The sequence below is a fragment of the Rhagoletis pomonella genome, unplaced genomic scaffold (genome assembly GCF_013731165.1).
Source record: "Rhagoletis pomonella isolate Grant_MI unplaced genomic scaffold, Rhpom_1.0 Rhpom_scaffold_00004, whole genome shotgun sequence".
Lineage (NCBI taxonomy): Eukaryota > Metazoa > Arthropoda > Insecta > Diptera > Tephritidae > Rhagoletis > Rhagoletis pomonella.
In genome coordinates this window covers 804085-823287 of record NW_023458558.1, presented here as the reverse complement: position 1 = coordinate 823287, position 19203 = coordinate 804085, and the positions used below count along the sequence as shown (strand labels likewise).

The 19203-nt window shown below is 35.9% G+C and overlaps 1 protein-coding gene across 2 annotated transcripts; it reads left to right on the top strand.

Annotated features, from left to right (window-relative positions):
* The first annotated feature begins 1890 nt into the window (after positions 1–1890).
* Positions 1891–17039, top strand: LOC118736775 (acyl-CoA Delta(11) desaturase). 2 transcript variants are annotated; one of them, XM_036466803.1, is made up of 5 exons: positions 1891–2139; positions 2498–2875; positions 14894–15024; positions 15513–15904; positions 16013–16409. In XM_036466803.1, the coding sequence occupies exons 2-5, from the start codon at positions 2500–2502 to the stop codon at positions 16407–16409; spliced, it is 1296 nt and encodes a 431-aa protein (XP_036322696.1). In that variant the 5' UTR covers positions 1891–2139; positions 2498–2499. The 2 variants fall into 2 exon arrangements, with proteins under 2 accessions (XP_036322696.1, XP_036322697.1); XM_036466804.1 differs by lacking the exon at positions 1891–2139 and having other exon boundaries at positions 2500–2875; positions 16013–17039.
* Positions 17040–19203: the final 2164 nt, after the last annotated feature.

Below are 19203 nucleotides of genomic sequence, written 5' to 3'. Positions count from 1 at the left end.
TATAATACAATTTTTTACACATTTGCAATTTTCTATTGGTTTTGTATTAATAACAAAAGTGAGATGCAAAGTCTATGGAAGCTATATGTAAATTAAAGAGAATGAACTAAGCCGATATGATTTGCTGCGATAACAGTTCGTAAATTGAAAAGTTGCTACGGCAGTGATTGGCAAGCCATTCTTTAGCAACCAGCCATATGAATAGTGTGTAATAGTGCGTAAAAGCGTGAATGCTTCGAGCCTGTACTTGTATTCGAAAAGTGTGTGTGCCTATTTGGAGTTTGGTTATTTTAGGAGATGAAAATTTAACTTATTCTTTGATCGTGGTGAAGCCTCTCTAACTGCCCTCTAATGATACTGAACACTTACACATTCCCATATTCATGTACACTTCTAAGTATTTATGCACACATACGTATATAAATTAGGGTGTCCGAGGACGTAAATGGATCATGTTTTCCGGAATTCGACGCAAACCCTCCTAATTTTTTTCTTTTTGGCGTAAATGATTCGAAATCTGCGGATACCACTAAATTGGCCTTATCTTCGGTGCCAGTTTTGCAAATCTCGATCTTTTCGAAGCTGTGTCTAACCATCTCTTCGCTTATCGTCATAATGACCAAGTTTTGGTTGTTGAGAGGCAATACTGCATCCTTATTCGATTCGTTTGCTCCGTATAGGCAACTTTAAATTGACCATGTGGATGCATGTGTTAAACTCTTTGACCACCTCCAAAACTTTCCTCGGTCGTTCGTTTTGGGATATATCTTCAACCACTTTTAGATGAGCCTCTGGGACGACATAACCTATTTTATCACAGACCATTAACCAGCCAAAGTTTTTACAAGTCGATGGCGGATTTGCGTTGTCCTGGATTCTTTATTGATTCTGTCACTGACGCCTAAGTCCTTCCAAAGAACGTAAATCTATACGAAGAGAAAACACGTTATATTGTAACGAGTGGAAACATCAGGAGCGTGCTTTCTCTTTTGCCCAAATACGTTTTGTGATTGGATGAAAAGAGAAGGCCTGCTCCCGATGTTCACACTCGCTACAATTATAACGTGTGGTCGTCTCCTCTTATAGATTTACATTCTTTGGTCCTTCCAATCTTTGCATTTACAGCAAAATTCCGGGCTCCAGGTGTTTTGGCTCTGTTTTTGATGTCGTTGCTGTTGGTTCCGCGAGGGCCAAAAAGAGAGGGTTACCCGTCGGGAGAGATGTCTGCCATAACCGGATAGGGTTTAGTAGCTCGCATATTTAGAAACTAATGTTATTTATGTCAAGAAGAAGAAATATAAAAGGAACACCCTAATGTACGCATGTGTGTAAGTATCCATGGCTGTATTCGTATTAAGCCAAGTTTTACCGAAGCTGTGGCCTCATATATGTATTTACTGTCATATCTACACATGCATACATACATACACATCCATATGTATATATACATACATACATATGTATGCATGTACATATAGGGATGAATAAGTCTTCATATGACAGATGCTGCTCGCTTTTTTTGTTGGCGCCGATCTCTGTTGCTGCCACTGCTGCTGTTAACCATTACCACCACCGGGCCTTTTGTTGACACCTGTTACGTTGCTATATATGTATGTATGTAGATATGTATTTATTTATGTAGGTACACATATACATATGCACACACACATATGTAGGTAAATTCATACATTTCGTATTTATATGCAGAGCATATTTTGGCCATTGTTTTATTCCGACGCTGCGTAGACGGCACTGGGCGCTGAAACCTGTAAACTGGTGTTAGTGCGCCCATATGTATGTTGGCTAGAAAGCAGAATCTCGCCAGGCTGCCACACGGTTGTAAACCAATAGATATGCAATTTTTGACTGGTTCGCGTTCATTTGTCTTCGGAACGGCGGCGTGTTAAGATCGTTAGATGTTTGGTGCGGATGAGTATAAAAGAGTGTCGAAACGTTAACGTTTTGTTTTCGTTTTTTAACTGTTTGACGTTAGCACTCAAACGCAGCTCACGCGTTGAAGAGAATCCAAGAACTCTAGACAAAGTCTGAAGAACAATAAAGAAGAATCAATAAGGCCTAATTTGTGTAAAGCATTGTGCCGTACCGAGTTTTACAAAATAGTCATCGAGTGTGTTTTTGGTACGTGTTGGTGTGTTCAGCTATATTTTAAAATTGTTTTCTGTTATTAAAAGTAACAAGGCTGCTAAAGTGCTAAAAAGAGGTCAATAAAAAAATAACAAAAAGGAACTGTATCTGTGTAATAGTATGGCTTAGAACTATAAATTATCATTGCTGAAAAACAAGTGAAATCCATACCATCTGACGAAAAGAAAAAAAAATTATATAACAAGTGCCTGCTTGTAATTCAAATATCTGTAGCAGCACCTTTCATCACCCTTTTCCTCTAAAGAAGTTTCTAAAAATTCTTAAAAGTTTCTAATCAATAAATTAATTAATATTAAAACTCTCTCACCCAATCACACTGACTTTTAAACAGAAATGGGTCATCCATCAATCTCATCGAATCATGTCGGTGCTAGCCTGGCCAGTGGTGAAGATGAGCTCAAAAAGCGCACCAATGGCATAACAAGTGGCAATAGCGAAACAAAAACAGTCTCCAATGGCTGCATAATTGATGGCGAGCAGCCTGCGCCGTCTAATCCACTCAAGAAAATCGGCCTCTATGAGCCTGTTTATCACGTCAACCTGGAGGAATACACACGCATCTTCAAGGGCGATAAAGTCTTTGGCATATCGTTCAAAGCGCCTCTCAAATGGGATAAAGTCATACAGATCTTTTTGGTGCACATAGTGAGCCTTGTGTGTTTGGTCACATATCCAATGGAAAGAATAAATCTATACACGACATTGTGGGGTAAGTAAGAAGGCCGAAAGTACCTACTATCTGCAGAAATCTGTAGAGGTTTTCACATTTGTTCGGTAGGCATCCACAATAATAATTCCATGCAACATGTTTAAGAAAACTGTACGAACTTTTTAAGTGGTCTAACAAAATAAACACAGACTGACGTTTAGTATAAATTCACAAAATTATGAATGCCTAAAATTTTACTAACGCACTGGAAATGTCTACTTATTCATAAGAAAATATTATTATGCGTCTTCGCGGTTAAAATAATTTTTTTTCTCAGGCATAACTCATTGGGATCTTTAAGAAATTCAAACATTCTTCTTCCTAACTCCATATTTTAACATAAAATTATTTAGTTGAAGGAGTCATACGAAAATGGCTGCAAAGTATCATAGAGTTGGTTGAGAATTTCTGGGTTTTATAAATTTTTTACACAAAGCTTGGTAAATTACTCTAACATCCATACGAACTTGACTCGGCCACTTAAAAGGTTCGTGAAATTTTCTTGATAAAACTGTGTTTTTAATCTTCACATGTACATATCTACTATGTATGTAAATACATACATATATACAATAGAGATAATATTTTTTCGATGATATTTGCGTTCTTATCACGTTAATCTTAAATGATCTAAAGATATATGTATGTAAGTTTGAAAATTGCGTATTAGTTAATAGTAGGTATATAGATCGAAAAATATAAATCCAACTTAAATTGTTAAAATATGATTAATAAAAATCACAACCCCTGCCGTCCCAAAAGTAAAACGGCGGGAAATGTTCAATTTCGTAACACCTAGTGTTAATTAATATGAAAATACATACATATGTATGTACACATTTTATCAACACAAATGTACATATATATGTATGTATGTATTGTATGAACTTTCTTTAAGTGAGTTTGTTATTTCAGTAAAATGATAAAAAACTTTTAATATTGTCGTTCATAAAATTCATAATTTTTTTCATTTTTTTGTTTTTGAATGTGGTTTATCGTTTGGGTCTTTGAACCAAAGCGAAACAAAACTGTTATTTTCCCTGCTGTAACTGCTGGTAGTGCCTTGCTGCCTCTTTTGTGTCATAATTTGTTGATTACTGTGTTTGGTCGCTTACACAACCGGCATCACAATCGTTGAAAGTACCAAAATTAAGGTTTCCGCAAGTTTCGACACTTTTTATTGAAGTACACAATTTTTTTGCCATAAAGTTTATTTATTTTGCTTTGCTATAACAGCAATGGCAAATTTATGCTGTCGTCGCGGATCTACAATGGAACATAAAAAGTGCGATAATTGCAACTCACATCAATTTTTCGGCAGTCATATAACTTAAGTGTACATACCTACTACATATCGCACACCGTCTTCAAAAGAGTCACAACTCAAAATTTTACATTTTTGAGATTATAAGCTAAAAATATACGCAGAGCTTTTATTTACATTTCGGCAAAAGCTGGAGCAAATTTTTGTTATAATTTGTGTGAAAGAACCTTTGGTAAAGTCGTCCTTGTCCATGTGATTATCATGTGCTAAGAAATAGTTTTTCTCGTTTTCTGACAAACTTGTTATTTTGAGTTGTGACTCTTTTGAATACGGTGTACATTATGTACCTACATATATATTTATTTGCACAGTGGTCATTGTGCATGTAGGGGTACAACACATGTATGAAGAAGCGTGCAAAATACGAATGTGTAGTGCAGAGCTTCCTAAAGTGGGTTCCGTGAAATGAGTTTTGGTCTGAATTAGCACGGCGGTCGGCAGTCTATAAACAATATGACCGAGACGCAAATATCTATTTTCGAGTATAGTATGAAGCGTGTGTAAGCGCCAAATATTATTATCATTATCATTCGAACATCCGGCTTATACAATTTTTGGAAAGATCAGTTTTTTACTATATTTAGAGAGATATGTTATTATCCTCTGAAAGAAATAGAGATAGTGCAGTCGATAGTTTTGCAGCTCTAGGTCATAGCCAGGGAATGGATTTTATGGAAATTGTCTTTTTTTCTGCTAAAGATATAGAGTATATTCGATTAGTAATGTCCACGATTTAGTAATAGTGGTAGTGGTGATATTGACGATAGGGCTGCCAGACGTCCCGGTTTTCCCGGACATGTCCCGGTTTTAGACTATTTGTCCCGGTGTCCCGGTTTTCGATTTGATTGCACAAAATTTGAATAAAAATGACTACACTGAGAGAAACAACGCGTTGTAATATTAAGAAAAATTTTATGAATTTACTGGGGGAAATAACGCATAGTAAACATGAATATTTTTTATTTGATTATCGTTTTGAAATGTTCGTACTTAAAAACAATACTTTCATACCACGCACATGTGGTGTTGAATCAAACTGAACATTTGAATGCACATTTACATGTCTGGCTGTAGCTGAGTGCGCGAAGATGCTTGCCACAATTTGCTAATTTTCAGAGCGTCAGGGCTCAAATCCCATTACAGGCAGCATGAAATTAAAATTTTTTTTTTTAACTTAATTATGAAAAAGCTTCCGTTAAGTGCAAAGCGCTTCATTTTAATAGTGGCATATTTGAATTGAATATTTCTATACTAAATACTAAAATTTGTATACTTAAATTTATTACGAGTTGGGTTGGTTCCCTTTCATATGGTTGATGATTAATATAAGTATGTACCTAAATACGTTAAAATGACATGCACAGAGTTTTACAATCATATTAAGCAAAAGCCAGAAGTTTTGAAACAAGCTCACAGCAACGAAACAAATGACTGATATTTTAATGTTACCTTGTATTTAATTTTTTTTCTTTCGTGAAATTATAGATTATGTATACGTACCGTGCCGTACAAAATTATTGGCTCGCAGACTCTTTCATCAGATCACAATTTCTAACCAGATCTTTTAGAAAAATTCTGAAAATGTAGCTTTTGAGCCAATTAGTAAAGTTCAAGTCTGAAGTTACCAGAAAATTTCGTTGATTTTTTGCAATTATTTATTTTTTGCTGACAGTGTCTTCTACATACAAAAAAATGTCGAACATAAGTAGTTTGTATGGAAGAAACTTTCAGTAAAAACAATACCAAAAATCAACTAAATTTTTATGGGCTGCAAAAATTCATTTTCAAAATTTTTATAAAAAAGTCTGAATAGAAAGTTGCGAATTTGTATGCAAATTTATTGCATTTTCCCGAGTTTTGCACAAAGTTTAGAAATTTTATTTTTATGTTTCCTGATGAATTTAGTATAAACTGTATTTTTATAAGGAACAAAAACGGTATATGCATTGTGAAAAATTCTCTGTGCTTCAGTTGTGATACATTTTTTTTGTTTTGCTGGTGTAGAGTTCTTGGACATTGAAACACACATTTGAATCTGTGTTTCTGACCGAGTTTTAGGTTAGTGTTAGGAGTGAACCCCATTAAGTAGCTAAAACGGCTATCTTAACTTTGCTTCCTACTGTCACAGCGTATCGTTGTGAAACAAGGGTTGCAGCTTACACTTATACAAGAAACAAGTTCAGGTCGAAATTGGATGCAACCCCAGAGATGCGCATACAGCTTTTAATTATAATATCGAACTATCAAGCAATAATTATTAAGAGTGAAACAATTTCATTTCTCACATTAAAATTTAAAGTACAAGTTTGTATTCAAAATTAAAATGCAATGTGTTTGATTTTTAGAAATTTGATGTAAGCTTCCATAAAATTTAGGGTATTTAGTAAGGGTTCCATTTTCTTACAAGTTTGAGAACCCCTGGTGTAGTGTCTTATTTATTTATTTTTTGTTATTATTTTGCAGCACCTTTTCACTGAATCTCTGTGTACGACGGCGGAATAAGTGCATAAGCAAAAGTGTGAGCCATTGTTTTTTTTTTTTGCAAAACAAACATACGTGTACTTGTATTTAATTTCATGATTGTCCAAAACAGTATGTATATCGGAATTTTTCGGTATGAGAGAACCAAGGCCGTGCGCAATAGCTGCTCTTTCTGTGCAGTATTTAAAATGCTTTCATAAGCACTTTTAATTTTTCATAAACCCATTTCCCGTCGCATCCCAGTATACCTTTCTTATCATCAAAATCGCATCATTAATACAGATTTACCGAATAAGCGATAGTTCGAAGGTACTCACGTCAAAGGCAGTATTACAATACCTACATACATATATTATTCGTTTTTTGTAAAATCTGTTATTATTTTGTTTATAAATAAATATTTTGATATTTTTTGTGTGCGTCTTTACTTTGTTCCATGAAGTGATGGACTTACAATTTTACGCCGCCTTCGAACGGCAAATTAATTTTATTAGAAGCTTTGTCAAAGCAGAAATACACTCGAGTGCGAGCGCTATAAAAAAAAAAAAAAACGATATCGAATTTAAATATTGCTCGGCCCAGGATTGATCCCAGGTCCTGCGAAATGGTAGTACCGACCGCTAAGCACTCAGCCGCAGTGGTCATCGACAACAGATTCTAATAGAAATGTGGACATAACATGTGGATAAGGGGTTGGATTAAGGGAATTGATTCCCCAGTCAAATCTTCCAAATTAATTTTTGGAAAATTAGTAGAGGTTTTATTAAAAATTGTTTTTTTTTTTATTTCCCTGTAAATTAATGGAGCCTACAACAACTCTATGGCCATGTTTAATAGTAGTTCGTAACTTTTTGTGAAATATGTACCTTTTTTACGAATAAAGTGCACATGTCGCAAATAGGAAAAGTGTAGTGGTAATTAGTGTGACGCAAACTTTGCGGGGCCACTCCTACATCTAAACAATAATTGATGGATTTTTTTTTTTTTAATTTTTCAAGACTAATTCGCCATGTGTGACGTGTTATTAAATACGATTGTGTATGATTCCGCACGTCTGGATGTCTGTATATGGGCACATCTATCTAATGGCATCTTTGAAAGGTCACCCATAAAATTTACTAAGCCTTACATATGTACGTATGTATGTATGTATGTATATGGCCAATTTTCCTCTCCAACAACATATCTATATAGGTTTATGTACATATATAGGTTATATACATATGTACGAGTGTATATGTAGTAAGTATATTGCATTGAAAGTCTATATGCAGGGCATTGTATATTTGTATATTCAAAATTACGTGTGTGGCTCAGTGCACCTGCCACCGCTCTTGACAGCAATTTGTTCACCAAAATTAATTGATTCCCCGAGTTATGTATGTCATCTTGCCCATTAAGATCCATTGTAAACCAGTATTTTTTTATATATATATATTTAACTTTTGTTAACTTTACCTCTAGATATTTTTGCAAATTCATCGTAAATGAAAAAAAGACATATGCAGTGCTAAATAAATTCAACGGCACAGTAGTGCAGTATTATTATTATGTATTACTAACAGAGTTAATCAAAATCAAACTTTATTGGAAATACTGCGACCACGAGTCTGTGTAGAATATTACAACAATTTCAAACAAATACGCGAATTCATAACGCGAAACCATTTTGGTGTATAAAAATCAATATTTGCTCTAAACAAAACTAGTTTCTCAATTACTGTAATCGTAACAATTAAACGATTATGACCATTGTAATCGTAACCCTAATTTTAATGATTACAATTACGGTAATTGTAATCTTAAAATTTTTAGGATAACGATTGCTGTAATTGTTATCATAAAAAGTACGACTACGATGGCAATAGTCGTGGCCGTTAATTACAGTTACAGTGATCGTAATGCTGAAAATTTTCGGGATTACAATTGCAATAATCGTAATCCTAAGTAATCAAAATGAATTCATAATCTCATAAAGTGCCCAGCTCTGATGTAAATACATACATACATACATACATATATCGGCTATAATGTCATTCTGCTGCAATTGTGCAAATCTGTGTATCAAGTGGCGGACAAAACAAATATGTGTGTACATATGTACATATGTATGTAAATCAGTTGATTATAATTTAGCTTCATGGGGTGTCGTATGCTATATGAACAACTTTGTATCTACTAAAGCGTCTGTGCGTTTTTCGGCGTCTAAACCGTCGTCTGGCCGGTGAGTCTATCTGTTCTGTGCGGCTCCTCAGGCGCATGCTTTGCTTTTGTGCTCATTATTTTATTTACTGCCTGCTTGACATTGAGTCGGCGATAAAGTGTGCGAAAGATCAGCTAAAGTAATTTCGATGCGCTTTTAATGCTCCGCGCGGTTGGACTGGATGGCTGGCTTCACGTGCCACTCGCGCGTATGTGTGTGCTGCGATGTTGCACTGCAGCTGATGCGTTTACGTATTATGTTGGAGATGAGAAATTTTGGGAAATCCCATCACGTGTTGCAAGTTCACAAAAGTATTTTACTGGTGCCGCCACATACTATAGTTTAGTCATTTATACGATAAAATACTTGCATGCTTATGTACATATGAATGCATGTGCGAACATGCATGGATGGCATTATATTTTATGATATTGTATTATGGAGCATATTTTTTACTTATAAAAAGGAAATACATATGTACATATACATATACATACATATATGGGAGTTTTAAAGCTTGTTTCAAAGGTTTAATGGTCTACTATCCAAGATTGCATTACCCAAAGTGATGGCCCCAACATGAAAACAAATAAAAAAGTTCTTATCGGTATGTATGTAAAAGACTTTTCTTAAAAACACAATCGCCGTTCGTTGTCGGCGTAAAACTGTAGGTGCCTCCCATTTGTGTGACAACATCAAGGCGCACGCCGCAAATCGGAGGAAAAGCTCGGCCAAACACTAACACATGTGTAAGCACCAATCTATTAGTATTACTACTGCAAGTATTTGTGCCAGCGAATAGGTGGGAAGATAATCGAAATATATGTACATAGATCCCAAACTCAGCGGCCAAAATGAGCGTTATTAGGGGCGTGGCACCTCCCAGACAAATTTTCATACAGTGTATCTCTGGGAGTGTTTGTGGTACAGTATTGGAATTTGGTTGGAGATATATGAAACTTATTTCATACTCATGGAGAAAAACGGACGTTAGGTCGTCCTATATATACTAAATTTTCAATACGGCTTATCTTTAGAAGTGTTTTTATTTAATAGAGTACTAGAACTCTGTATCAAGTCAGTTCCATACTCATGGAGAAGTATTAGGGCTATATTTTTGAGTGAAAGTATTGGAACTTGGTATGAAAACTAGTCTAAACTTTATTTCAAGAAAGAGTTTATTAAAAACATTTCTGGCAAATTAAAACAAACAAATACTTAAATACAGTAAAAAAAAAAAAATGGTTTAAAATCGCAATAACCATAGCTAATCATTATAATACATATGTTTGATTATAAAAGATGCACATTTTTTTCAAGCAGTTTCTTTCTGCTTTGTACTCCTTCCAAATGCAAATTTTATATGCAAATAAAATATTGAAAATTCATTAGTATTGCCATCGGCGCTTCGATTAATGAATATAAAGTACATTTTGAAGAAAAAAAGAAGCACTTTGCAAAAAATCATAGCTGGTCAATAACCGTCTGGTCTCGAACTTCAGAGACGACAATTCAAAATAAAAGACGTCATAAACACATTTAGAAGCAAAGCATTAGTCATGCGGCAGCAGCATTGTGCTGGATGGGATACTTAGCGGGATTCCCCAATTAAGCGAGTATTTTGTATGAACTGGTTGGTGGCGTGGTCTAACTTCCTCAATTAAATAAGATTAGCATTTTTTTTTGGTATTACCACAGAATACGTTAGTGTAGTAGTGCATGTACATACTATGTAGGCATGTATGTGTGTGCGTTATGTTTACAATTTTGTGAAATACATAAATTTTTTTGCTTTGTCATCGCTCGATTGGGAAATATGTATACATATGTATGTACATACATACGCACACGCTCTTTGTTATGATTGCTTCACTCTTGGAAAAATCTATGGCCGATCTGGTTTGTCTTGCGCTATGTTGTACATATTGACATAATGACCTTCAAACTAAAGATTGAACGACTGATCAATTTCTCCCCACGCGCAAGTATTTACATACGTACCAGTATACTTATAATGAAATGTGAACATTTTGAAAGTTTTACATCTCGAAAGTTAGAGGCCTCAATCGCATGAAATTCGAAATGTGTGAACTTAGTATGTGTGACATCCGTCGAAGATGTGAAGTTGGCCAGCCTCAAATGTTTTGCTCATAGTCAATCAATGATAACCGGTTTTGTGTTGCCAACCAAAAAACCAAATTGGAAATTAATAAATGAACAGAAGAAGCATACAAAGAAGAAGAAGAAGAAGAAGAAATTAACATGCTGAAGGTTAATTCCGTTCAGTCGAAACGAACAGCAAAATACTGCAAACTGACCCAAGTTGAGCAACGCAAAAATGTAAACACATACATATGTACTAAATATGTATTTAATGGTGCTTATATGGATGTGTATCTACATATGTACATATGTATTTATATACTGCTTATGTACATACATGAATGTAAAATATTGTAAATACATCTATGTATACATATTTAGTGTTTGCATAAGAGCATACAATAATAATGTATGTATGTATGTATGTATGAACTAATATTGCTTGCTTTTCGCTATGCAATTAGATGATTTGATAATTGCATTCAGTAAGGTGAATAAAGCATGTTATTTGGTTGGAAAATGGTTGCTTTGAACATGAACCCATAACAATAGATATGTATGTATGTAATTGTGAATGTACTTTGGCTAACAATCTTCGATCATTGTTAGGGCGTGAAATTATAAATTAATGGATGTGCGCAACGGACAGATAGATAAATAATAATAACGGGTAATCACTGCGACGTAACGGATCTACATATAGTGCCCTCTACTCTTCACAACACTTCGTCTAGTCTTCCAATTCCCAGAAAGCTTAGAAGAGGTTTTAAAGGTGGGGACTATGTGTGCTCATCTTAGGCCCATTGACTCTAAACTCTTTTTTTCTCGTTTACTCGAAACAGAATCACACTAAAGGAGCAGTTTCAATGGTGTCTCTTTAACTGAGAACTAACAGCAACAGAGATCATTTGAACATATCCCCAACTTAACAGATAACCTCTTAGTCTGTAGTGGCCAGTAAGTATGCTCGTGATAATCATCAGTATAACTTTAGGAAGTTTAATTAAAATCATAGATACATATATCCCTTCAGGTGAAATCCTTTTGTGCTCCGCTGGCGTTGTTCTTTCAAACCTACTATCTCTTCCCTGATCGTTTGTAGACCTACTGCAGGCTTTGCGGTAGTTGACTCCGCTGCCTTTCTGGCTAAACTTAAAGACAAAAGGTGATTCATTCTCAAAGAATTCCGTTGAGGATTAGGACCAGTGTTGCCATTTTGGTGCTTTTGGAGCTAGATTTAGCTCTTTATTTTTCCATGTAGCTTCGAAAATTGGGTTTTAGCTCCTAGCTCTTTTCTTAGCTATTTTCGAAATTTATCTAGCGCTTTTTTAGCTCCAGAAAGTTTTAGTTGTATTTTTTGTATGTAAGCCAAAACTTAAGCATTGATAAAATGCCACCACACCACCATAAACTCTTGGATCTAGGTTATGGAATTCAAAAATTAATTAGAAGAAAATCCTTTTTCTGTTAGCGCGGATTTGGTTTTACTTTACTAATTTTACTTTTAGGGAGAGCTGGAAGTAAAACATTCCAGACAAATTTTGCGAAAAAATTATTCAATTCAAATGTCTGAAATTACAGACTTAACAGTTGTATTTTTAGTTCACTGTTATAAGTGCCATAGCAACGCATTCGAAATATAAGCCCTTATTTTGGTTTTAAACGATTTTTCAGCACTTAAACTTATAAAATTCGTTGTTTTTATTAAAAGTGCCGAAAATGTAAAGAGAACCTTGCGTCAATAAATGCTCAACCTTAACAAAAATACATATGTAGCTCTGCATTTTAGCTACTATTAGTATTATTTAGCTCCAAACGAAATTTTTATCTGGCAACACTTATTAGGACTCAGGATAAATGCTCGGTAATTTGCCCTATGCACAGATCCATAGATGCTTGCCTGATACGCCTCCATGATGGAGTTATTTTAAATTTCTACTCAAAAACAACTGCCTTTTATTATATCAACTCTCGAGAAAAGGGATGTTATGTTTGCAAAATTATTAAAATAGCACTTTTGAACTTAATTTTGTGTACACATATTGTGATATCCGTAGTAGTATTACGCTAAACTCTAAAAATCCGGCTTATTGAGTTTGCACTTAAAATTCCTAAAAAAACATATACTAGAGCGGTAAAGCAAAATGACTTGCTTACTTCCTATTCATTTTTACGGATTGACTTAGTAAAAGCATCACATTCCAATTTAATCACCCAAATTAGCATATTGACTCGTCATGCACCATATGAAGAGGTAACTATGTACATAAATACCCATTGCTTACGCTCATAGTGATGACTGCATTTGTAGTCAAATTCAATGAACGGTGTATTCTCACGCAATCAAAATGTCGCACATGGTAATTGAATTGACAAATTTTGTTAAAAAGTTAGCATGCAAATATGAATATTCAATGAACACAATGCACCAATTTAAGGTGATAAGAAAACAGTAAAAGCATTTGTGAAGAAAAAAGAAATACGGTACTTGAGGAATGGAGGAACTATTGATAAATTTTTAAATTTAGTATTTGGTCTAGTGTATTTGTTGTAGTCTATTTGTGCTATACTGGAGTACTTACAAAAGTGGTGCTCTGTCATGCCGTAACAGACCAATTCGTGTATCTGCATCACCCGATAACTTCTTGTGTTTAAACGAAATGTGATTGAAGTTGAACATTTGAAAGCACTTTTGCAGGATGATTTAATTTTACATATCGTCGCCTGGGTAATAGATTGTCGTAAGCGTCATATGTGCGTGCGTAACATACGACAATCTTTTACCCAGGCGACGATATGTATTTACATACATATATGCATGTACATTAGAACGCCTACGAAATGTATGGGATATGCGAAACTCTTAAATCATTTCGCTCCCCGAACACTTTATGCGGTAACTATTACTATAGGGGTATTCTCTGAGTCTTGCAAAGCCCTTGCACGGTGCACGGATTGCACGGTTTGCAAAGCTGTCCCATACGAAAACCGGTTTTTACCGTGCAATCCGTGCAATCTGTGCACCATGCAAGGGCTTTGCAAGACTCAGAGAATACCCCTTATGTATATCCAGGGTAAATTCCATTTCCTAAAGTCCAGTAATAGTTAGGGGTTAGTATGTGCTTACGGCCTTAATTAGTACATGAGTGTCACATATGATTATTCCAGTAAATTAAGATTTGACTTATCAAATTTTTCAATCGATTGGTTAACTTAGAAATAGTCAGCTTTATCGTCAACTCCACGTAAATAAATTGTTCCCATAATTTAACAGGCACACAAAATATATATTGGGAAAATTCTTTACGCTTTTCTTTTTAATTTTTGGGAATATTTGTTCACATCGAACTCGCAATAAGGCGGAATTAGTCACCGAGTTAGCCCTGCAAAAAATACTTGAATTATGAAATCATTTTCCTAAATTTTCTCCAAGTCCTTTGTCTTGTGTATATTTTGCCGGCCAAACTAGTTTGGTCTAGGCTAAACTGGGTCATGCGAATGGATGAATCGGATGTAGGTATTAATAATAATAGATTGGCGCCTACACATATTTAGTGTTTGGCTAATTTAGTGGTAGAATTAATTAATTTAGTTATTTTATGAAAAATTATTTTGTTCTAAAATCGCGTTTGGCCGGTAAGATACATATACTTATTTACATGTGTTTAAAGATGAATTTGAGTGTTTACATTAGCTAAGATTCTAACTTCACATTCAGAAAAGAGTCAGCTAAATATGTATGTATGTTCCCCTCAACACAAGATTTGGTAACTATTACCGAAAAATGTAATTATTACCAAATCATGTTTGAGTGAAACTTATTTAATTGACGTAACTAAACTCTCAGTGTAGGACAGGCATTTATTTAACACACTCAAATGTACATTCATTCCCATTCCCGTTTCAGCTTTCTTTATGGGTGGTGTTGCTGGTTTTGGCGTAACTGCTGGTGCTCATCGCTTCTGGACCCATCGCTCGTTCAAGGCCAATGTGCCATTGCGTAGTATATTGATGATTTGCTTCTCTGTTGCCGGACAGGTATTTAAATTATAATTAAGTGCTCTGATTGTACTCAGGTCATTTCATATCAATTTAGTGTAGGACAAAGTACATATTTACACATGCAATTTGTACAAATTTAAGTATATATCGAGGGCTTATATTCAATACCCTCTATCTGCACTTTTCACAAAAATGAGATTGTGATTTAAAAGCTCACCTAAGCCTTAACTGTCATCGGTAATGTTAATGCTGACCTTTAACAACGCTTGGCGGAAGAATTAACTATTAAATTGCAAAGTCAGAACTGACATCAGTGATGACAGGCAAGTCCCAGATGGGTTCTATTATCACAAAGTAGTTTTTGTGAAAATTAGAGATAGATTGTATTGAATATAAGCCCTCGATATGTAATTATTAAGGCTACATACATAATGTACATATGTATAACGTTCGCGTTTTGAGCCTCTCTCATTCACCTTTGAAATCAATCAAACTCGTGTCCTTTCTTATTTCTACTCATTCAGAACACTATGTATGATTGGGTACGCGACCATCGCGTGCACCACAAATACTCCGAAACTGATGCCGATCCACACAACTCGAATCGTGGTTTCTTTTTTGCTCATGTCGGCTGGCTGATGATGCTGAAGCATCCCGAAGTTTTACGCCGCGGTCGGCAATTGGATATGAGTGATGTGATGAACGACCCCGTTGTTCAGTTCCATCAAAAGTACTTCATTCCTTTGAAAATCATGCTTTGCTTTGTGCTGCCCACCATGGTGCCAATTTACTTTTGGGGCGAGGAGTTCTACCTAGCCTTCATTACACAATGTCTGTTCCGTTACGTCTGCAGCTTGAACTTCACATGGTCGGTCAACAGCGCCGCCCACATGTACGGCACGCGTCCCTATGACAAGTGAGTCGTTAGTCGCCCATAAATGTTTCAAATTATTAAATATACTATCACTTATAAAGATTGTGGCCTAATGTTTATAACCTTTACTTTCTTTCTCTTTCTTTCTAGTCGTATCAGACCAACCGAAAATATCTATGTCTCCATCATCGCCATGGGAGAAGGCTGGCACAACTATCATCATGTCTTCCCTTGGGACTACAAAGCAGCTGAGCTTGGCAACTACCTCGGCAACTTTACCACAATGCTGTTGGATACCTTCCATCGCATCGGCTGGGCTTGGGATATGAAGGAACCGTCGAAAGATCTGGTGCGTCGCGTTATTGAGAAATATGGCGATGGCACACATCCATCGAATGAGAAGACAGCCGAAACTCCATCAGTGGGCCATTTCCATTATTCGGAGGTGCCCGATCCGGAATTTGAGGCTTCCGATGCGGAATCAAGCAGCACGGAGAGCACCAAACTGGACGAGAATGAGAACTTGAATAAGAAGGTGCAAACGTAGAATCGAATAAATGGTTGCCACTTTGACAGGGTGACTATCAACTTGGGTTAAGCGAGCGGGAGACGTCGGGGCTCATAAAAATTTGGACGTGTGGCTGTTTATTTTTCTTGTAATGCGTAACTAAAGGGGCGATTAATTAGTACTGGGTGTATTGTCAACATACATATACGTATATATAAGTTTAAAGAATATATAATATATATTTACTAAACTTTAGTCATACCTGGATCAAAGTTGAATAATTATTAACTATAATTGCGGTGAGCGGACTTCTGACTAGAGTACACTTCAAATCACATAAAAATGAGTGTGTTGATGTCTGCTAATAAATAAAGGAAAAAGTAGGATTAAGTAAAAATGTGGATTATCAAATTTCACAAGAATGAACGAATGTAGTGGCAGCGGATAAAAACTTTAACTTTCGAAAAAAAAACCTTTGTTTACTGTTTTGAAAACACACAAAATGGGATAATTGTGCAACAAGTTATTTACAATTAGTATATAATTTAAGTCAGCATTCTCAATTTAAAGTCGTCTAATAATATTAAATATAATTGTATTAAGTGTCTTTGTCCTGGGACCAATTATTATGTAAAAGTGCAAACAAAAATAAAAGTAATAAATACATACATATGTATAAAATTAAAAGACAAAACTTTTTAAATCAAAACGATGTCGTTTTATTGGAAATATGTAAGTATTTTCTATCCTTATTATATTTAAAACTACTATGTGGGCTTCTCCAGGTAATCAATTAAAACCTCGTATATAATAATTTGTTCAACACAAAAGGCTAAATCTATTTATTAAACTTCTGTCTTATTGAATATAAAGATTACAAGATACATCTTAATTTACCCACATAATTGCGCTCGCTTAATTGATCTTCCCTCATAACTGGCAGAAATAATATGTTACGACGGAAAGAAGATAAATACTGTAGGTGCTTTGAGTACGAACAAAAAAAAAGAAATGGGAACCACTTCCTTGATTTTTTATAAGCCATTTCAACTAAATATTTAAATAAAGATAGACATTCTGTTAAGTTTTAAAATTGTAATGCGTTCCACCGCCTGCCTGTATTGTGGGAGAATAGAAAATGTCGTTTTTTTCCATTATTTTGTATTCCTTAATTCAGGGGTTTTTGCTTCGCTCATGATGGAAATGTCACCTTCGACAAATTGAGAGTTAATTATTAGAGGATGACGCTTTGCGCTTTTGCTCTATCTACTCTTTACTATGTGCGCTCTCATCGATGCATGCACGTTTGAAACTGACACTTTCTCGATGCATTGCCCGATGCTTTGCTCGCCACTTCACTATGTGCTTACCCTTAGCAGGTGGTCACAGCCTTGCTCCCTTCACAACGATGCCAATGGGTCGTATAATTAGAGTTTCCACCAAAAGCTGATTCAAAAATCTAGCAAAATACCTTCTTGTCTCCAATTTTTTAAAATCAATGAACGACACGCTTAGAGTGTTTTCTCAGGTAAGCAAAAGATATCAGATTAGTAATTTTAATAAAGGCTTCAAATTCGCAAAAATTTACAGTGATTCAAACAAGTATTCTTCCTCTTTTTCTTATTTGGCGCTGTAACCGACTACGAGATTTTGGTCGATTTCAACAAAGCACGCCAGTCGTTTCTTTTCTGTGCCAACTGGCACCAATTGGAAATACCAAGTGAAGCCAAGTCCTTCTCCACCTGGGCTGTCCATCTCAGTGGGGACCTTCCCCTTCCTCTGCTACCACCAGCGGGTTCCGAGTTGAATACTTTGAGAGCTGGAGCGTCGGTGTCCATTCGAAAGACATGGCCAAGCCAGCGGAGCCGCTGTATTTTAATTCTCTGCACTATGTCCATGTCGTTCTAAAGCTCATACAGTTCACCGTTCCATCGTCTGCTTTCTCTCCTTTCACCTTTTTCTCGAACACTCCAAGAGCCGCCTAATCGGTTGTTGCCATTGTCCATGCTTCTGCGCCATATACCAGCACGGGCATGATGAGTGACTTATACTTGTTGGCAAGAGTGATTCCGCGTTGGATTTCCATACTGACATTATTATTGATGTTAATGGCGGTTCCCAAGTAAACGAAATTCTTTACTTTCTCGAAAATATAACTTCGAACAGTGAAGTGGGTGCCAAGGCACGAATGTGCCTTTGTGATGACAGGAGATACTTCGTCTTATCCTCGTTGACCACCAGACCCCTTCGCTTTGCTTCCTTAACCAACTTGATAAAGGCAGAACAGACTTCGCGGTTTTTGTTACCGATGATCTCGATGTCATCGGCATAAGCCAGCAATTGCACGCTCTTGTAGTAAATTGTTCGTGAGCGATTTATTTCTGCAGTTCTTATTATATTCTCCAACATCAGGTTAAAGAAGTTACATGAAAGGCAGTGGCCCTACCTGAAACCCCGTTTGGCGGCGAACGGCTCGGAGAGGTCTTTCCCAATTCTGACGTAGCTAGTGGCATTGCTCAACGTAATTTTACATAGCCGTATCAGTTTGGCGAGGTTGCCAAATTCAGACATAGCGGCGTATAGGCAACTCGTTTTAGTTCTGTCGAAAGCGGCTTTAAAGTCGATAAATAGGTGGTGACTGTCGATACTTTTCTCATGAGTATTTTAAAACATTTGGCGTATAGTGAATATCTGGTCTATGGTGGATTATCCGGGCCCAAAGCCACTCCGTCATCATCGATTGGGGGCTCGCGTTTTTCTTCTCCACAACTTTCCGTACTGCCACCATTCAGTAGGCTGGAAAAGTATTCCCTCCATAATTTAAGTACGTTCT